An 18,591-nucleotide genomic window follows, 5' to 3' on the forward strand; every position below is an offset into this window, starting at 1 on the left:
TACAGCGAGCGCCACTACTGCCAGCTAAATAAAAGATTCAAACTACTGAAGGCACTAACTACTGATAGGTATAGTTAGCAAATGAAAGATTTTAATAGAGAACAAACAATGTATTTACCTCAATAGTGTTCAAAAGTCATAATATCTGTATCAGTTCATGGCATCCAGTCTTACAAATTTACTGTCTCTGTCCAAAACTCCGCCATCTCACTCCCCACATCCACCACTTCTGGCGGCTCACCTCCAACTGCGCAACGCTACGCGCTGTTCACATCCAGCTGCCCAACACTACAATGGCAGACAACAATGCAAACTAGCCACAGACTGCACACAGCACAGCCAGTGATTTTCATACAGAGCGCTACGTGGCTTACCAATAAGAAAACCTAAACAGCCTACTTACATATTATGTAGTTCAAGTTGGAGGGGGGGGGGGGGGGGAGGAAGAAAAGAAAGGGAAGAAACTGATGAGATCAGCTGCATCAGGAGTTTGTGCGGAAAGCGGCGGTGATAAGTGAAAATGTGTGCCGGACTGGGACTCGAACCCGGGATCTTCTTGTTACTAGGCAGCTGCGTTAACCACTGCGCCATCCGGACACAGTGTTTGTCGCAAATGCACGGACTATCTCGGCGGGCCACCATTCCCACCTAGCGCCTCCTGCCCGTAGTCCTAGCCCAAGTCCTCCATGCTCGCTAATTTTTGCATTCCTGCCGGAGGTTGAACGAAGTGTGCATCCACACTGAAAGTTATGGATTTATTGACCATCGAAGCGAATCAATTATACGAACAGACAACTGCCATACTGTACTTTGCAATAATCATTGTTTCCCATGTTTCATGATCAGTGTCATTCTAATCCGTGCAGTGCTCCATAGGTTACGTAATACTATTTGTCGCAAATGTAGATACACTAAAATTAAACTCCTCCCGAACAGGCCTTGAAGGCCCAACGGCACCGACCGGTCGCCGAGTCTTCCTCAGCCGACAGGCCTCACTGGATGCGGATATGGAGGGACATGTGGTCAGCACACCGCTCTCCCAGCCGTGTGTCAGTTTCCGAGACCGGAGCTGCTACTTCTCAATCAAGTAGCTCCTCAGTTTGCGTCACAAGGACTGAGTGCACCCCGCTTGCCAACAGCGCTCGGCAGACCGGATGGTCTCCCATCCAGATGCTAACCCAGCCCGACAGTGCTTAACTTCGGTGATCTGACGGGAACCGGTGTTACCTCTGCGGCAAGGCCGTTGGCCACAAATGTAGATACAATAATGTAAATAAAATGACTATACTGATTTGGTTGACAGTTCTTTTGTATCCTTCTTGTATTTCCAATCTCCTTCTGAAAACTTGTTTCTCCTGTTTTCAGGAGAAAGATTATGAAAATGATTAGTGAATCGGCTTATTCATGATAAATCTGTTGTAAGAACTACGTGGAATGAAAAAATAAAGTTCCAGGCGGGAGATTCGCTCCAGGGATCTCGCGCTTTTGAAACTAAGGGCTTACTCTCTAGACTGCGGAATTCTTGAATGCTAGCGACCATACAGACTATCTTAGCACATGTAAAATTATCATACTCGATTTTCTCGAAACCTGTTGCGTCGTCCTGTTTCCATATGTTGAAGTCCTAGCCGTGCCCTGTACATCCTGTCAATATGAATCAGATCGGTGAGGTAAAGTCCATAGGGCCCCTGTCAGCAAATGTACTCCACCCTGCGTTCATTCTAGCCTGCTTACTGTAATAAACCCTTGCTTCCTCTCTACAATTTTTGCCCCAACACTTTTCTCTTTTTCTAAATTGAAGATTCCTTGATGCCGTAGGATGTGTCCTATTAACGGATTCCTTCTTTTAGTCAATTTGCGCCGTAAGTTTCTTTTCTACCGAATTGGTTTCGGTATCTCTTTATTCTGTTCAACACGTCCTGCAGTTTTTCCTCACTTGCACTGAAAATAGCAATACCACCCGCGAATCTTCATTATTGATATCCTTTCCACCGAGTTTTCTCCTGGAAACAAAAGAGAGGTTCAGGGTGAAAGGGTATCAATGATAACTGAATAGATTCACTGATCACATTGCTATGCCCAGTCAGAGTGAGGATGTATTTGCAGCGCCTATTGAATGGAATAAAGAGTGTAAAAGTACACAATGTGAATTGAGAATAAACCGAAGAAAGACATACTAAGGAGGAGTAACAGATACGAGATAAGAGATAAACTTAACATCGAAAGTGATGACCACGAAGTAGATGAAGTGAAGGAATGCTGCCACCTTGGCAGCAAAATGAACCCACTACGGACGGAGCAAGAAGAAGACTAACAGACTAACTCAGGCAGAGAGAGCATTCTTGGTCAAAAGAGGTCTGGCAGTATCAAACAGTGCCCTTATTTTGTCGTGGAAATTTCTTATAATGTCCGTATGGAGCACAACATTACGTATCTGGAAGACAGTCATGGCCTTTAGGAAAACTCGAGCAAAAGATAATCGAAGCGTTTGAGATATGATGGTGTAGAAAGATGTAGAAAATTAAGTGGACTGACAAGAATTGAGAAAGTTATTTGTAGAATCGGCGACGAAGGGAACATGTGGAAAACATTGACAGGAAGAAGGGACAGGATGATACCAAACGTGTTAAGGAATCAAGAAATAACTTCTTTAATACTTGAGGGAGCTGCAGGCAGGAAAATCTGTAAGAGCACACAGAGACTGGAATATATCAAGCAAATAATTCAGAGCACTGAGTGCAAGGGCTATTCTGAGATGAAGAGGTTGGTACTGGAGAGGAATTCGTAGGAGCCGCATCAGAGCAAGCACTCAGAAGACTGGTGACAAAAAAAAGGATCATTACTTGACTAGCCATCTAATCATCATCTTTCTTCTGTAGCACCACATTTCAAAAACGGCTTTTCTCTTCTTTCTAAACTGTTTGTCATATATATTTTACTTCCGTACAAGGCATCGCACCAAATACCTTCGGAAAAGGTTTCCTAACAGTTAAATTGTATTCGATGCTAACATAGTTCGCTTTTTCCTTTCTTTTTTTTTTATTTTCTTTTTTTCTTTTTTTTTTTTTTTTTGGCAGGCTGGAGTTTATATTTCCTCACATCTGCTATGATCAGTTATTTTGCTACCTAGATAACAAAACTTTTCTGCTTTTGGCGTCCAATTTCCTAATCTGATTCCCGCTGCATCATCTTTAATTCCGCTACTTTCAGTTACCCTTGCTTTACTTTTATAGATGTTGATTATCTTATAACCACTTTGAAAATTCTATTCGTGCCGATAATGATGGAAGCTGAATAAATGAAGTAAAACTTGTGCCATGGTCAGGACTTGAACTCGGGTCTCCTTGCTTACTAGACAGAAATACTTACAATTACACCTCCGCAGCAACGTGACTAACATTGCTGCACGCACGTAGCACAAATTTTAATTCATTTATTCAGCTTCCATCATTATCGTAGATGAAAATGAGACTTAAATGTCTAGAGAAAAATTTAATTATAAGATCTATTCTTTCCGTTCAGCCGTTCTTTCAAGTGCTTTATCCTCTCTGTCAATATTACAATATCACTGGCGAACAAAGTTTCATTTCCTCTCATTGAACTTTAATTCCGATTCCTAATTTCTCCTTAGTTTCGTTTGCTGCTTATTCGATGAAAATACTGAATAACCTGAGTCAATAGGCTGCAACCATGTCCCAGTGCATCCTCTGCATGGTTCCATGTTATACGCTTCATCTCTTGCATAACATCGTTGTTTGGAAAGAAGAAGGCTGCGAATGGCTGCAAATTGTCTTCCAATAGCCGACCATAACCATTTCCAGCCGTTTATCGGTTCAGTTGAACCAGACACAGTCTCTTCCATGTAAACACAGCCCACAAAATTATGGAGCCACCACCAGCTTGTATAGTACCTTGCTGACATCTTACGTCCATTGCTTCTTGGGGTCTGCATCACACTCGACCCACACCATCAGTTGTCACCAGCTGAAATCGGGACTCTTCTGATCAGGTCACGGTCTTCCAGTCGTCTAGCGTCCAACCGATACGGTCACGACCCCACGAGAGGTGTTGCAGGCGATGTCGCGCTGTTAGCAAAGACACTCGCTTCGGCTTGTGCTGCCATAGCCCGTTAACGCGATCTCGCCGCACTGTCCTAATGGATACGTTCGTCATACTTCCCAAATTGATTTCTGCGGTTATTTCATGCAGTGTTGCTTGTCTGTTAGCAGTGTTGCTTATCTGTTGGCACTGACAAGTGTACCCAAAAGCTGTTGCTTTCGGTCGTTAAGTGAAAGCCGTCGGCCACTGCGTTGTACATGGTGAGAGGTAATGCCTGAAATGTGCTATTCTCGACATACCTTTTGACACTGAGGATCTTGGAATTTTGAATTCCCTAACGAGTTCCGAACTGGAATGTCCCATGTGTCTAGGCCCAACTTCTGCGTTCACAGTCTGTTAATTCTCGTTGGGCGGCCATAATCACGTTGGAAACCTTTTCACATAGATCACCCGGATAGAAATGACAGCTCCACCAACGCACTGCTCTTTTTGCACCTTGTGTACGCGATACTACCGCCATCTGTATGTAGGAATATCACTAGCCTATGATAGTTGTCACGTCATTGTAAATGCTGATTTACCTATCTTCAACATACCTTGGAAATTAAATTGTTGAGTCACTATCGCTGGGTGTATTGACAAGTCCGAACATTTCTATGCCATAGCAGAACATTTTATAAGTGGTATCGCTTTAGAATGACGTGAACCCTGTAGGGTTGTAAATAAGTTTTCTAGCCGTCACCATCATAGTTATTTCTTCCTGGCAATATTCAGTGATTGGTGTCACACATTACGAAGAAATTGCTAAACAAGGCTATCAAGCACAGACGAAACATTTTTTTAAATAAACCTGGAGTGTAACCACTACATAAACTGACTTGGAAGTACATTGTGGTACTACAACAGCCCTGAAGACCATATATTACTGGATATAGGAAATTACTGTAGCTCGGTGATAGTGTCAGAGCTCATACACTTCAGTCCGGGTTTCCATCCCCTGTCAATCCTGACAAAGTTCCTTTGATACGTCGCTTCTTTCGCTTCTGGCAGTGATTAGTATATGTGAAATCTGCCATGGTGTACTGTGACTCGGCATCCACGTGAAAATGGTTGGCTGAATAGACAAGGGCATACCAACTCGAATAGGACCATACCTACTAAAGCTGTCAGATATTAAAAGAAACCTCCCGCTAGTAGAGAGCTTTAGTTAAAGGAATTGAAAAGTAAATGTTCGAACACTGCGGATCTGAAATCTTCGTTATAATCTATTGTGATCTCTTCTTTAGAAGTGACAGATGGCAACTGTGTTTGCACACTCCACACCACAACCGCTCGTGTTGACGACATTTAAGGTTCATGCTAGGAGACGTTGCATTATCATACGTAGGACCGCATTATCATACGTAGGACCTGTCCGCTCGTTGCGCGATTGTAGGCGAAGTACGAGTCCATCGTTACACTACGGAGAAAAGGCTGCTGGCTAAACAATGCGTTGGAGTAGGTGGGGGAAGTCACTTGAAATTAACATGCTGGACTGTTTGGAAAAGGGTAAAAGAGTGACCGATTTTTTTTTAATAAGTTCTTGAAGCCTTCAACTGCTATTTTCTTTATTTTCTGTACGATTGTACAATTTCGACCTTAGGCCATTTTCTAGTATCTAAAACGGAAGTTTCATACGTTGGATACATTAAGGACACTTGTGATTTTGATGTAGGAACAAGTCATATCTGTAGATATACTAGGCGCATTATAACTTACTTAACGGATGATTTTTTGGTAACAGATTATGTCATATACGTCGTTGCTCCTATGACATCGTGATTTCCCTAAATCGCTCCAGGCAAATGCCGGGATGGTTCCTTTCAAAGGGCACGGGCGACTTCCTTCCCCGTCCTTCCCTAATCCGCTGAGACCGATGACCTCGCTGTCTGGTCTCCTTCCCCAAACCAACCAACCAACCAACCAACCAACCAACCAACCAACCTATGACATCATGTTATGGTCATAAATTAGTTCGAGTTGTTCACGCTATTTTAGGAGCACGTTACTTTCGAGCGGTTGTTGCAGAGCTCTTATATATAACGTACTTAACACTAGGAAGATTACAATTATTTTACAGAATTTCGCTACTTAACCTGCATGTGCTTTTCTTCCTTGTTATATTTAATTATCGTTCATCGTTGGTGTAAATATGACTGTATGTAATTTCTTTAACATAACTTTAAATGGTTCAAATGGCTCTAAGCACTATGGGACTTAACATCTGAGGTCATCAGCCCCTAGACTTAGAACTAACTAAACCTACATAACCTAAGGACATCACACACATCCATTCCCGATGCAGGATTCGAACCTTCGACCGTAGCAGCAGTGCGGTTCCGGACTGAAGCGCCTAGAACCGCTTGGCCACAACGGCCGGCTAACTTTAAATATTTGTTCTGTTATTGTAGGAGCACGTCATCTTTGAATAGTTGGTACATAGATCTTATATATCACATTTGTCACAGTATTCTAATGAAATAGTACTGAGAACCAAGAATTGCCTCTGTTTCAGACAAACTTCAGAAATGTAATTCTAGTATTACTGAAGAATGCAGAAGATCCTGATTGTATTGTCAGTCTCATTTTGTATTCCTTTTCGTACGGATTTGCGTTGAGGACCCTCGTTCAGTGGACTGGGAAGAAGTCTGAGAGGCTTGTTGAAGTTTCTTTGTTGGTACAACAGACGAACTGATAGACACACTATTACCATAGTAAAGATTCAGAAAACATGAATCACGAGAAGTGTAGCAGTGTTTACACGGGGAAATTCGCAAATAACAAACGAGTGAAATAGCACAACGATTAAGACACTGGGCACGTATTTGGGAAGACCCTTCCTAGTTTGTACTTCCTCATCATTTCAAGCGAATACAATATGATTCCCTTGTCATCGGCATGATTGATTTCCTTGCCCAACTGAATTACAGCTCAGTGTGGAATGCCTTCCTTGTTAAGTGGGCTTTATTTACTCCAAAGAACTCAGCTCGATTTTCGCATTGCACATTGCTTCTTGAAGCCCCTTATGCACGACACGAGAGCGAATAAACAAGCCAAGGAATGGTTACTGCGTGTCGTGAGCGTCAGGTAACCTGGACTGTAAATAAGCAGACCTTTCAGCGCCTGCGTGCTTACGGACCACTTAATACACCGACTGCACTACACAGTGAGGACTCCCTTCGCTCACTCACTCAATCTGTGGTACGTAAGGCACAGAGCCGACGCTGCGAGGAAGACTGTAGAAATGCCAACGGACAATACCATTTTAAGCTATGATGAGCCGGCCAGAGTGGCCGAGCGGTTCTAGGCGCTTCAGTCTGGAGCCGCGCGACCGCTACGGTCGCAGGTTCGAATCCTGCCTCGGGCAAGGATGTGTGTGATGTCCTTAGGTTAGTTAGGTTTAAGTAGTTCTAAGTTCTAGGGGACTGATGATCTGAGAAGTTAAGTTCCATAGTGCTCAGAGCCATTTGAACCATTTTTAAGCTATGATGATTTTTTTATGAGGTACAGTCAGACATATCCAGACTCCAAAGGACTTGTCGACGCAATACAATTCACAGGCGCACTTGTTCTAGACTCATGGCAGTGCTCCTGATTTGAAAACATAATGGACGTGCTATCCAATGAAATTGTATTTGTCTTTTTCCTGTGTGTCAGTGCCCCCTACCAGTTTAAAGAGTATTCACAAAACGGTACAAAAATAGATAAACACAAAACAGTTGACACGAAGGATGAAGACCTTAACAGCAGTTTTTTACAAAACTGCCACGAGCGATTCAGAGTGTCTGCAGTTTGCTTGTAGACAATTGCGTATTTGAGAGTAGTGCAGCAGTTGGGGGAGAGAGAGAGAGAGAGAGAGAGAGAGAGAGACTGAGACTGAGACTGAGAGTGGGTAACCATCGCCGAACGGTCTTCGGGCACTATCTACCATTGCACTGGACGACATGCTGTAGAGGACCATCGGCATATTAGAGGTGGTCAAATTAAACCGTTTCTGCCCGTTTAAACGGCAGTTCTTCTTGTTTTCAAAGGCTATGAAACTAATTCGTAACTACAGAATAAGCATTAGGAATGATCAATAAACCCCCGGCCATTTAAAGAATCGAATTCCCACGTATAAAACAGCTTGAAATTCCTGGTTTCGAATGAGTTAATGTGTTAAATATTTGACGTAAAGCATGTAAGCAAAAAAAAAAGTTTAAAAAGGTTTGAAACTATGTTAAAAGTTTGTCGGAAGCCACTAAGTGCTGTCATTTTCAGATACTGGATGAATGTAGTCTGCATATTTGCGCTTGGTGAGTTAACGCTGCGTCAAAACGTATACACAGTTATAACTATAATCAGGGTTGTCACAGGTTCTGGAAAGCAGGGAATATCAGGGAATTTCAAACACGCCAGTGGAATAAGGGAAATTTGAAAAAAAAAAAAACCTGGAAAAATCTCGTTTCTGTCTCGGTAGATGAAATGGTTTGTTTACTGAGGTATCCTGCATCGTCCCTGCTGGTTGCATCTGAGTACGTTCGCCGCTTGCCTACTCCCTCATTCCTACTGCTTCCCCCCTTCCTACCACTCCCCTCAGCTTGCATCCAGTGCTGCCACCACTTCTTGCCGCTAGCATAGCAGCTGCCGACGGGAGGCAGGGAGGCAATAGCAGTGGTTCGTTTGGATATGATCCTCAGAGACTGTAGACGCAGCGGCCGGAAACCTCAGTCTTGTGTGCATGAGTTGTGTCTGAATAATTGTGTGAATGTGTGTATGCCCTTGTTTTCTGGCAAAAGCTATGGCTGGAAATTTAGTTGTGAGAGTGTGATTGTCTTTTCTGTGTGGCTGTCTGCAGCTCAGCAATCATCTTTACGGTTTTACGGTGAGTTACTACGTATCCTCATTATTATTGATTGTATTGGAGTATTTGAACACCATATCTGTTGCATGGATTGATCACCATGGCCTCAGTTCATCAAAACGCTGTCTGTGGCTCGTGAATAGCTGCCCACATGATGGGATTTCCGTGACAGGTCAACAACACAGGCCCTTTCTGCGAGTATCTGTAATGGATTGAGCCCGCCGATCTGAAGCAATCCGTTCCCAATAATGTGCAGGCCCTGTCCGTCGAATTTAGTCTCACCGATATGCCCACAGGCCGGGTTTATTTCTGTCTAGCGTAATGCAGCGAATTTTCATGGTTTATCCATGAACTCAGGTCTGCGGTGCTCTTCAGCAGGCCAGAGGCCGTGGGCGATGGAATTCAGGAATTGGGACTCTCTCGCCGCAAGAACATTGTACAGTGAGGCGTTTTACAGACATTTTATTTGTTCAATTATATTTTGGCACTTCAAAAGTAGTTTATATGTTAGAAAGATCGACAACAAGAAGAAGAAAATTGTTTCAATCGCTGGTGGTTTGTACGCTATGTACTCATATATTTCTCGAAATAAAAATCACATAATACCTTTAAAATAATAGATATAACATTGTGAATAATAACCGACAATAACGAACATAGTAGAACCAACATTTTATTGGCGGCCACCTACAGTGTTGGTTTACACAATTCTTCCCCACCTTATACACTTCTTTCAAGAGGCCTAGTTTTTCTGAGGTTTTTTGTGAAATCCGTGGAGGTATTATAAATCTGTCTTGCGACTCCAAGGAAATGCGTATTTTTGTCATCAAATGTGTTTCGTTTTACTGAAATAAAATAACATCTGTGGTCTTAATGAAACACACATATCATTTAGCTAGCGTTTTCCGTCTAAAAAAAGATGTTGATGTTAGTACTTAAGATTTTTGCTCAAATCAGGAAATACCATCTGCTTGCAAGTATATTTTAGATATTTCCTTGTTTGCATTATTGTTTCTTGTACCGTAGCTGCAAAGAGAGAGTGTCAACTTACGTCTTAACTTATCCTTGAGATCTAAAAATTTGTCAGGGAACCATGCTAAAACTTGTCTGGAAATCAGGGAAATATCAGGGAATTTCACTTGGGGAAACTTGTGGCAACCCTGATACTACTTGTCTTACAGTGTTCTACCTTTCACATAAGATTTTGCAGTCCCTCTTATTGGGTGCATTATCTCAGCATTTTCAGTTTTTGAATTGGATCACTGTTTATATGAAGTATCAAATTTTTGTTGCCGCTGGAAGCCGTTAGATAGGCAACCTGCAACAGGTATTTGATTCCGTATCCCAGGATAGTCGCTTACATTAGTAATATACAGGGTGGTTTTACTGCAATTAAACTTCCGTTACTTGATAGGCACCTATAAAGAAACGAGTGATTGTACGACAATGAAATTTTGTGGAAACATTTGTAAGGACATTGTCAAGAGAAGTAACGAATAAACAGTTCAGTGAAACACGTTTTAATTTCCACATGAGAGCGAGCATTTGTTAATTGCGTACCACGTTTACGTTCCGGGTTACAAATGTTGCTAAATGTGACGACCACCTGCATCCACGGCAGCCTGCGTCCGCACTGTAGAAACTATTTCACACTTGTTCGCATCACTTTTCGAGCGATGGACCATGGAATGTTCAGCTGACGAGACATAGCTCGTCCTCTGCTTGATGGTCGCAGATTGCGTCCAGCATTCTCAGTCATGGCAATAGTAACTACTTCAAATATTTGTGGCGCAGTCGGCCGTCAGCCGTTCCCAGGAACAATTCCCAAATCGCCAGTTAATTCGAACTTGCGCATCATGTTTTTCAATCCCTGAGCGGAAAGAAGACCTCTCCATATTCCCTTAATGCGTCGATACTCGCGAAGAGCGCAGGCACTATTACTTTTGTTTTGATAAGACAGATTTACGAGTAAAGCTCTGCTCACCTTGTCCTGACCCATGTTCACTACCTGCAACTGTAATGCATACTAATGTTCGTGCTTCAACCCTAGGTCGCAGTATCAATCCAACAGCAGGTCAAGACACTAACACTCCTAACAACGCAAATCCTGCAGCGCACAGTCTGAATATTATTCCTATAAAGTTTGATATCCATACTGTAAATAGTTTTCTGTCTACACTGTCTCAAGAAGTGAAAGTTTAATTACAGTCCTCCTGTAGACTGTCCCAGGACGGCAACATTGCGATTCGAACTATGTTGAGAACCTGTTAGACCCTCAATAACAGAATCTTGATCCCGGCTACGATCTGCCCTGATGGCATCATCTCACCGAAAAATACATTACATAGCAAGCTTAATGAAGCTCTAACGGCTTTCTTTTTTTTTCTTTTTTTTTTTTGCACTCTTCATCGAACAGAACCGCATACACATACAATGTCACTTAAGAATACAGCACACATATATTACAAATACATTGCTGTGTAAAGAGGGCATGTGCTTTTGCTATAGCATAAGTGCATTAACTACTTCGCTTGTATCGACATTTAATTCTACAGAAGAAACTGTAACATTTGAAAAGCAAAAGATGCCTTGTCGAGTTTGTTGGTAAAAACATTGTCTTTTGATTTCCTATAGCTCGCGCAAGTCTATAGTTCCGCTATTAAGTCCATTGCGTGACTTTCATCGAAAGATGCCTCTTTAAGTTTTGAGTGGATGTCCGGTGCACTCAGAATCGAGTTTGCTACCAATAGAAGAAGCAGCACTCTGGATGGTGTTGTAAACACGAAATTTTGTCGCGGTCGCGGGTTTTCCCGCATCCATCCAAAACTTGTGGTTGTAGAGAGGCAATGAACAGGTTGTGTGTGTCACGTGCAGTTTGTGTGATGAAATTTGACAATTAGGGAGGGAGTGTGTTGTTGTAGTCTTCACTACGAAGACAGATTTGATACAGCTGTCCACTCTATTTCGTTCATTGCCAAATTAATTATTTCATTATGCCCCACATGTGTCCTCAGATCGATCCCGTCTTTTAGTCAAATTGTGCCATTAATTTCTTTTCTTCGCAATTTGATTCAGCACCTCTTCTACATCATCTACATCATACTCCACAAGACACCTAATAGTGTGTGGCGGAGGGTCCTTTTTGTATCACTAATTAGCGAATAGCTCGTGGGAAGAATGATTGTCAGTAAGCCTCTGTATTGGCTCTAATTTCTTAAATTTTCTTCTCATGGTCATTACGCGAGACGTATGTAGGGGTGGGGGAGTAATTTCTTGTCCAACTCTTCCGCGAAAGTGCTCTCTGTTTCAGTATTAAATCACAACGCCTCGTGTGTAACGTCTGCCAATGGAGTTGGTTGAGCATCTCCGTAATGCTGTCGTGCCGACTAAGTGATACCGTGACGAAACTTGCCGCTCTTTGTTGGATCTTCTCTATCTCTTCTATCAGTCCTATCTGGTAGGGATCCCAGATAGACGAATAATACTCAAGAATGGATCGAACAAGCGCCTTATAAGCCACGTACTTCGTGGATGAGTTACATTTCCTTAAGATTCTTCCTATGGATCTGAGTTTGGCATCTGTTTTTCCCCACTCTTTGTTTTATATGGCCATTCCATTTAAGGTCGCCCCGAATAGTTACTCGTCGATATTTTACGGCAGATACTGTTTCCAGGGGTTTGTCATCAATAGTGCAGCTTTACAGTAGTGGATTTCTTTTCCTGTGTATGCGCAGTGTGTTACATTTATTTACGTTCAGGTCCACTGCCAGAGCCTGCTCCATTTATCAATTCTCTGGAGTTCATTCTGCAAATCGTTACTATCTCGTGGCGTCGCCACTTTGTTATAGACAACCACATCGTCTGTGAACAATCTTAAAGAGCATCCGGCGCTTTCTACTAGATCATTTACGTATATTGTAAACAGTAACGGCCCTATCACACTTCCTTGGGCTACACCGGACATTACCTTTACATCGGTCGATTTTGTTCCGTTAAGAGCGAAGTATTTACGACGGTGAGTCAAATGAAAAACCTTAAATATTTTTTTAAATATTATTTATTATGTAGAAGTGGTATAAAGCTGTATCACTTTTCAACATAATCTCCCCCACGCTCAATGCAAGTCCTCCAGCGCTTTCAAAGTGGATAAATCCCTGTAGAAAAAAATTCTTTTGGTAGTCCGCGCAACCACTCATGCACCTCTTCATCAGAACGGTACTTCTTTCCTCCCATTGCGTCCTTGAGTGGTCCAAACATATGGAAATCACTTGGGGCAAGGTCTGGTGAGTATGGTGGATGAGGAAGACACTCAAAATACAGGTCTGTCAGTAACGATTCTTGCAAGGAAGCCATCGCCTTCTCGTTCAAAGTGCCGAAGAAGTTCTTCACAAGCATCAACACGTCGTTCTCTCATTTCAGGAGTCAGCTGCCGTGGCACGCATCTTGCAGACACTTTGTGAAACTGGAGCACATCATGCACAATGTGGTGTGCTGAGCCATGACTAATCTGTAAACATGCTGCAATGTTATTCAGTGTCACTCGGCGGTTTTCCTTCACTATGGCTTCAACTGCTGCAATGTTCTGTGGAGTCACAACTCGTTGTGTCTCACCTGGACGAGGAGCATCTTCCACTGAAGTCACACCATTTGCGAACTTCCTACTCCATTCGTAGACTTGCTGCTGTGACAAACATGCATCACCGTACTGAACCTTCATTCGTCGAAGAATTTCAATAGGTTTCACACCTTCACTACGCAAAAACCGAATAACAGAACGCTGTTCTTCCCTGGTGCTAGTCGCAAGTGGGGCGGCCATCTTCATACTGATACTGCGACGGTATGTATGCATCTTCACTATGCTGCCACCTACAGGCCATTCTGCACACTGTTTGTAGCACGTTTACCAGCTTACAGGATAACGGCGCGAAATTTCGATTTGTTATTCCAAATTTAAGGTTTTCATTTGACTCACCCTTGTAGTTCCGTCTGCAAGGAAGTCTTGGATCCAGTCGCAAATGTGCTCCGATTCCAGATCTCTCCGTCCCTTCCATTACATCACTCTGTAGCATCACATTTCGAAGGCTTCTATTCTGCTTGTGTGTACTGTTCATTGTCCACATTTCAATTCGACAAAGGGTTGCCCTTGTACTTGGTAAAACTTAAAATTTAAATTCGATGGTAGCTATTTGTCTTTTTCTCACTCATTTTCCTTACTATTGCCGTTCTGCATTTGTATCCTCTTTGTCTGCCAGTTTCGGTTATTTATCCACCTAGATAACAGAATCATCAAGTAATTTTAGTGTCTCATTCCCTAAGCTTTCTTTCATTTTATTGCATTACTCTCCAATATCCTTGTATTACTTGATATTCACTATGTAACCTCTTTTCAAGACACCATCCATTCCGCTTAACTGGTCTTTCCCGGGCTTTTCTGGCTGTAACAGAATACTGTGCCAGCGGCAGATCTTATTTCTTCTGGTGAGAAGTGTACTGTAGTCTGATTTAAGTTAGTTGGCATCTGGCGGTTAAGGTCCGAAGTTGCGACATCGACTCTGCCACCGTATTCCGCTTTCCGCGACGATAGGAAATCACTTTACAGTATCTACCTCCTAGTAAAGTCACGCGAACAATTTGCAATTCAGTTACGGTATAGGTCTGTACAGTGTGCCTAAGCAGGTCAAAAACGCGTTCTTAATTTTAATTAGCGCCGTAGTTGTTTCTTTCTTGAAATATGCGGATTTTTCGTACCAGCAAAAATTTACAACTTCAGAACTGGAAGGTACTATTATTTGCGCAGCGAAATTGGCAACACAGTGGAAACCGACAATGCCATTGCATTCAGCCCACTCGCTGTCAGATGCCAACTACACTACTGGCCATTATAATTGCTACACAACGAAGATGACGTGCTAGACACGCGAAATTTAACCGACAGGAAGAAATGCTGTGATATGCAAATGATTAGCTTTTCAGAGTATTCACGCAAGGTTGGCGCCGGTGGCGACACCTACAACGTGCTGACATAAGGAACGTTTCCAACCGATTTGTCATACACAAACAGCAATTGACCGGCGTTGCCTGCTGAAACGTAGTGATGCCTCGTGTAAGGAGGAGAAATGCGTACCATCACGTTTCCGACTTTGATAAAGGTCGGATTGTAGCCTATCGCGATTGCGGTTTATCGTATCGCGACATTGCTGCTCGCGTAGGTCGAGATCCAATGACTGTTAGCAGAATATGGAATCGGTGGGTTCAGGAGGGTAATAAGGAACGCCGTGCTGGATCCCAACGGCCTCTTATCACTAGCAGTCGAGATGACAGGCATCTTATCCACATGGCTGTAACGGATCGTACAGCCACGTCTAGATCTCTGAGTCAACAGATGGGGACGTTTGCAAGACGACAACCATCTGCACGAACAGTTTGACGACGTTTGCAGCAGCATGGACTATCAGCTCAGAGACCATGGCTGCGGTTACCCTTGACGCTGCATCACAGGCAGGAGTGCCTGCGATGGTGTACTCAACGACGAACCTGGGTGCACGAATGGCAAAACGTCATATTTTCGGATGAATCCAGGTTCTGGTTACAGCACCATGAGGGTTGCATGTGTGTTTGGCGACATCGCGGTGAACGCACATTGGAAGCGTGTATTCGTCATCGCCATACTGGCGTATCGCCTGGCGTGATGGTACGGGATTACACGTCTCGGTCACCTCTTGTTCGCATTGACGGCGCTTTGAACAGTGGACGCTACATTTCAGATGTGTTACGACCCGTGGCTCTACCCTTCATTCGATCGCTGCGAAACCCTACATTTCAGCAGGATAATGCACGACCGCATGTTGCAGGTCCTGTACGGTCCTTTATGGATACAGAAAATATTCGACTGCTGCCCTGGCCAGCACATTCTCCACATCTCTCACCAATTGAAAACGTCTGGTCAATGGTGGCCGAGCAACTGGCTCGTCACAATACGCCAGTCACTACTCTTGATGAACTGTGGTATCGTGTTGAAGCTGCATGGGCAGCTGTACCTGTACACGCCATCCAAGCTCTGTTTGACTCAATGCCCAGGCGTATCAAGGCCGTTATTACGGCCAGAGGTGGTTGTTCTCGGTACTGATTTCTCAGGATCTATGCACCCAAATTGCGTGAAAATGTAATCGCATGACAGTTCTAGTATAATATATTTGTGCAATGAATACCCGTTTATCATCTGCATTTCTTCTTGGTGTGGCAATTTTAATGGCCTGTAGTGTACTTTGATTCGGACGGAAATACCGAGGAGGCCGCGATTCTGAGCCAGCGGCGTGTGTGTCGTGTTGCAGAGCCGAGGAAGGAGAAGACTGAGCAAGTGAACGGATCGCTGTCGCTGCCGGCGGCGGCGCCGGTCGCGTCGCACGGCGAGGGTGCGCCGGCCGCCCCCACCGCCTCCTCCTCGGCCGCCCCCGGGCTGCAAAGCCAGCAGCAGGCGGCCGCCGCCTCCGCGCCGCCCCCGCAGCAGGCGGACGCGGGCGCCCGGCCCGAGCGGCCGTCCTCGCTGGGCCCGGGGGCGGGGGCGGGCGCCGGCCAGGGCCCCGGCCGCCTCACGCGCCGCCTGCTCTGCTACCACGCCGACCACTGCGCGTCGCGGGGCTCGCCGCCCCACGCAGGTGCTCACAGCCCGCTTACTGCTCGCTTCCCTACATTCTTTGGCTGCCCGTATCACAACACGCGCCTCGCTTTACCGAGCAGTCAGTGGCAGTGCACGAATCGACACTGCCCGGAACATTAATCGCGAAGTTGTAACTCGTTTAACTCTTCTCGTAGTCTTTTCCTAACTGTCGCTTTCTTTCCTACCCCCAGAAATCAATTTCTTACCCCTAGAGAAATTATCCTGTCTCCGTGGCAGTGATTGTGTCGGATTCCTTTTCATATTGCAGGTGTTTCTGCTGGAATTTGCTGTATGAATAAATTGGACAGGTGGGACAGCTACAGACAAGAAACAGGAGAATTTTCACGTAGAGTGTGTGTGTGTGTGTGTGTGTGTGTGTGTGTGTGTCGACTTTGGTACTCATACTACTTATTGTCTGGAGTGAAATACTGTGGGGGTAACAACCATCTAACTCCAATAGAGGTGGGGAGGATGAAAAGGTTTGCTAATATCTGACATGTAGGCTGCCCTGCACAACTAGTGTGTTGTGTGGGTGGTATTGGATACTTTCCGGTGGGTATTTATGCGGATGGGCACAGCTGAGCAGATGGAGGGGGGGAGGAGGAGATGGATAGTGAGAGTGGAAGGGCGAGATGAACTCAGAAAATCGGGGAGGAGGAGGAGGACAACAGATAGTGGGACAGAGAGAGGGGAGGGAGATATGTGTGCATTATATGTGTGGTAAATGTATTTTGGTGAAGACATGGCTAAAAAGTTAATACATAATAAAAAGCGATGTATGTATCTATGCATGTATGTATTATGTATTTTTCACATCTCCTTCCAAGCCTTGAGATTGATTTCAAACAAATTTGGTACACACATCATTTATTGTCTGGAAAGAATTACCATGGGGGTAAGAACCACTTATCTCCCATTAGGGTTGAGGGTAGTGGTGAAAATGGGATGACACAGGACATGGACACAGAGGGAGGAGGTAGAATGAGGTGGACAGACAGACAGACAGACAGAGGGAGGAGTAGGAGATGGCGATTTTTGAGAGAGAGAGAGAGAGAGAGAGAGAGAGAGAGAGAGAGAGAGAGAGAGAGAGATTGAGGGGTTGGGGTGGGGAGGATGGACAGAGAGGCAGGGAAGAAGGAATCGGAGTGAGAGAAGGGGAGAGTTAAAGTAAAGTAAAGCCATACAGCATGATAGGCTGGGAAGCCCCTGAGGGCACGTTGAGCCACTGAATAGGAAGTCTTTTCCCTAAACTCCACATTGGTAGACCCCTTCCGTCGCAGAGTATGAGAGCTCTTTATGTTAATGTATCTGTTAAGTTTTGCTGACTGTAATAGTGTGTGTGTGTGTGTGTGTGTGTGTGTGTGTGTGTGTGTGTGTGTGTGTGTGTAATTAAATCCACGACATTAGCGCAAAGATTGATGATTAAAAACTTTATGCCGCCACCTCTCCTCCCGTTGTCCACCAAATATTGGCAATAAAAATTTAGTACACCACCAGGATTCGAACCCCAGTCGAACGCCATCGCACGATTTCTGCTGCAGAGATGGAGAGAATGGGGAGATGTAAGAGGCAAATGGAAGGCCGAGAGCGGTATATGGCAGGTGAAAAGGAGGAGGGTGTGAGGAGGCAAGTGGAAGAGGGACGGGATGTGATGAATCAGGTGGAAGAGGTGAGAGACACTTGGGGCAGGAGAACTCACGTACCTCCCCGTTAATCCTTAAATCGTCCCTTTTTTGTTAGTTTTTGCGCCCCCTCTGTGCCTGCGCCGTCGGCCGGTGCTTCTCTCGCCATGACCTCGGTACGCCCGTGCTATGAACTTAAAGAACAGCTATACACCGCATTCATTTCCGACCATGTCAGTTTGTTAGAGTACTGTGTTTAAGAACCGGCACCATCTGCAAAAGGTTAACACTGGGTCATGTATATTCCGCAATCGTGCTATGGTAATAGTGGGAGAATTCAGTCTGGCAGCTGTAACAAATTGGGAGAAGTG

General features: G+C 44.3%; 1 protein-coding gene and 1 pseudogene across 1 annotated transcript in view; one reads left to right on the top strand and one right to left on the bottom strand.

Annotated features, from left to right (window-relative positions):
* Window positions 1-18,591, top strand: part of LOC126422867 (phosphatase and actin regulator 2-like) — a 110,711-nt gene that overhangs the window by 44,865 nt on the left and 47,255 nt on the right. Inside the window, exon 2 of the mRNA XM_050087246.1 lies at window positions 16,273-16,596. Coding sequence (XP_049943203.1) covers window positions 16,273-16,596 — 324 coding nt within the window. The remainder of the gene's footprint in view (window positions 1-16,272; window positions 16,597-18,591) is intronic.
* Window positions 1,131-1,248, bottom strand: LOC126424759 (5S ribosomal RNA; annotated as a pseudogene).

The sequence above is a fragment of the Schistocerca serialis genome, chromosome 1 (assembly GCF_023864345.2).
Source record: "Schistocerca serialis cubense isolate TAMUIC-IGC-003099 chromosome 1, iqSchSeri2.2, whole genome shotgun sequence".
Lineage (NCBI taxonomy): Eukaryota > Metazoa > Arthropoda > Insecta > Orthoptera > Acrididae > Schistocerca > Schistocerca serialis.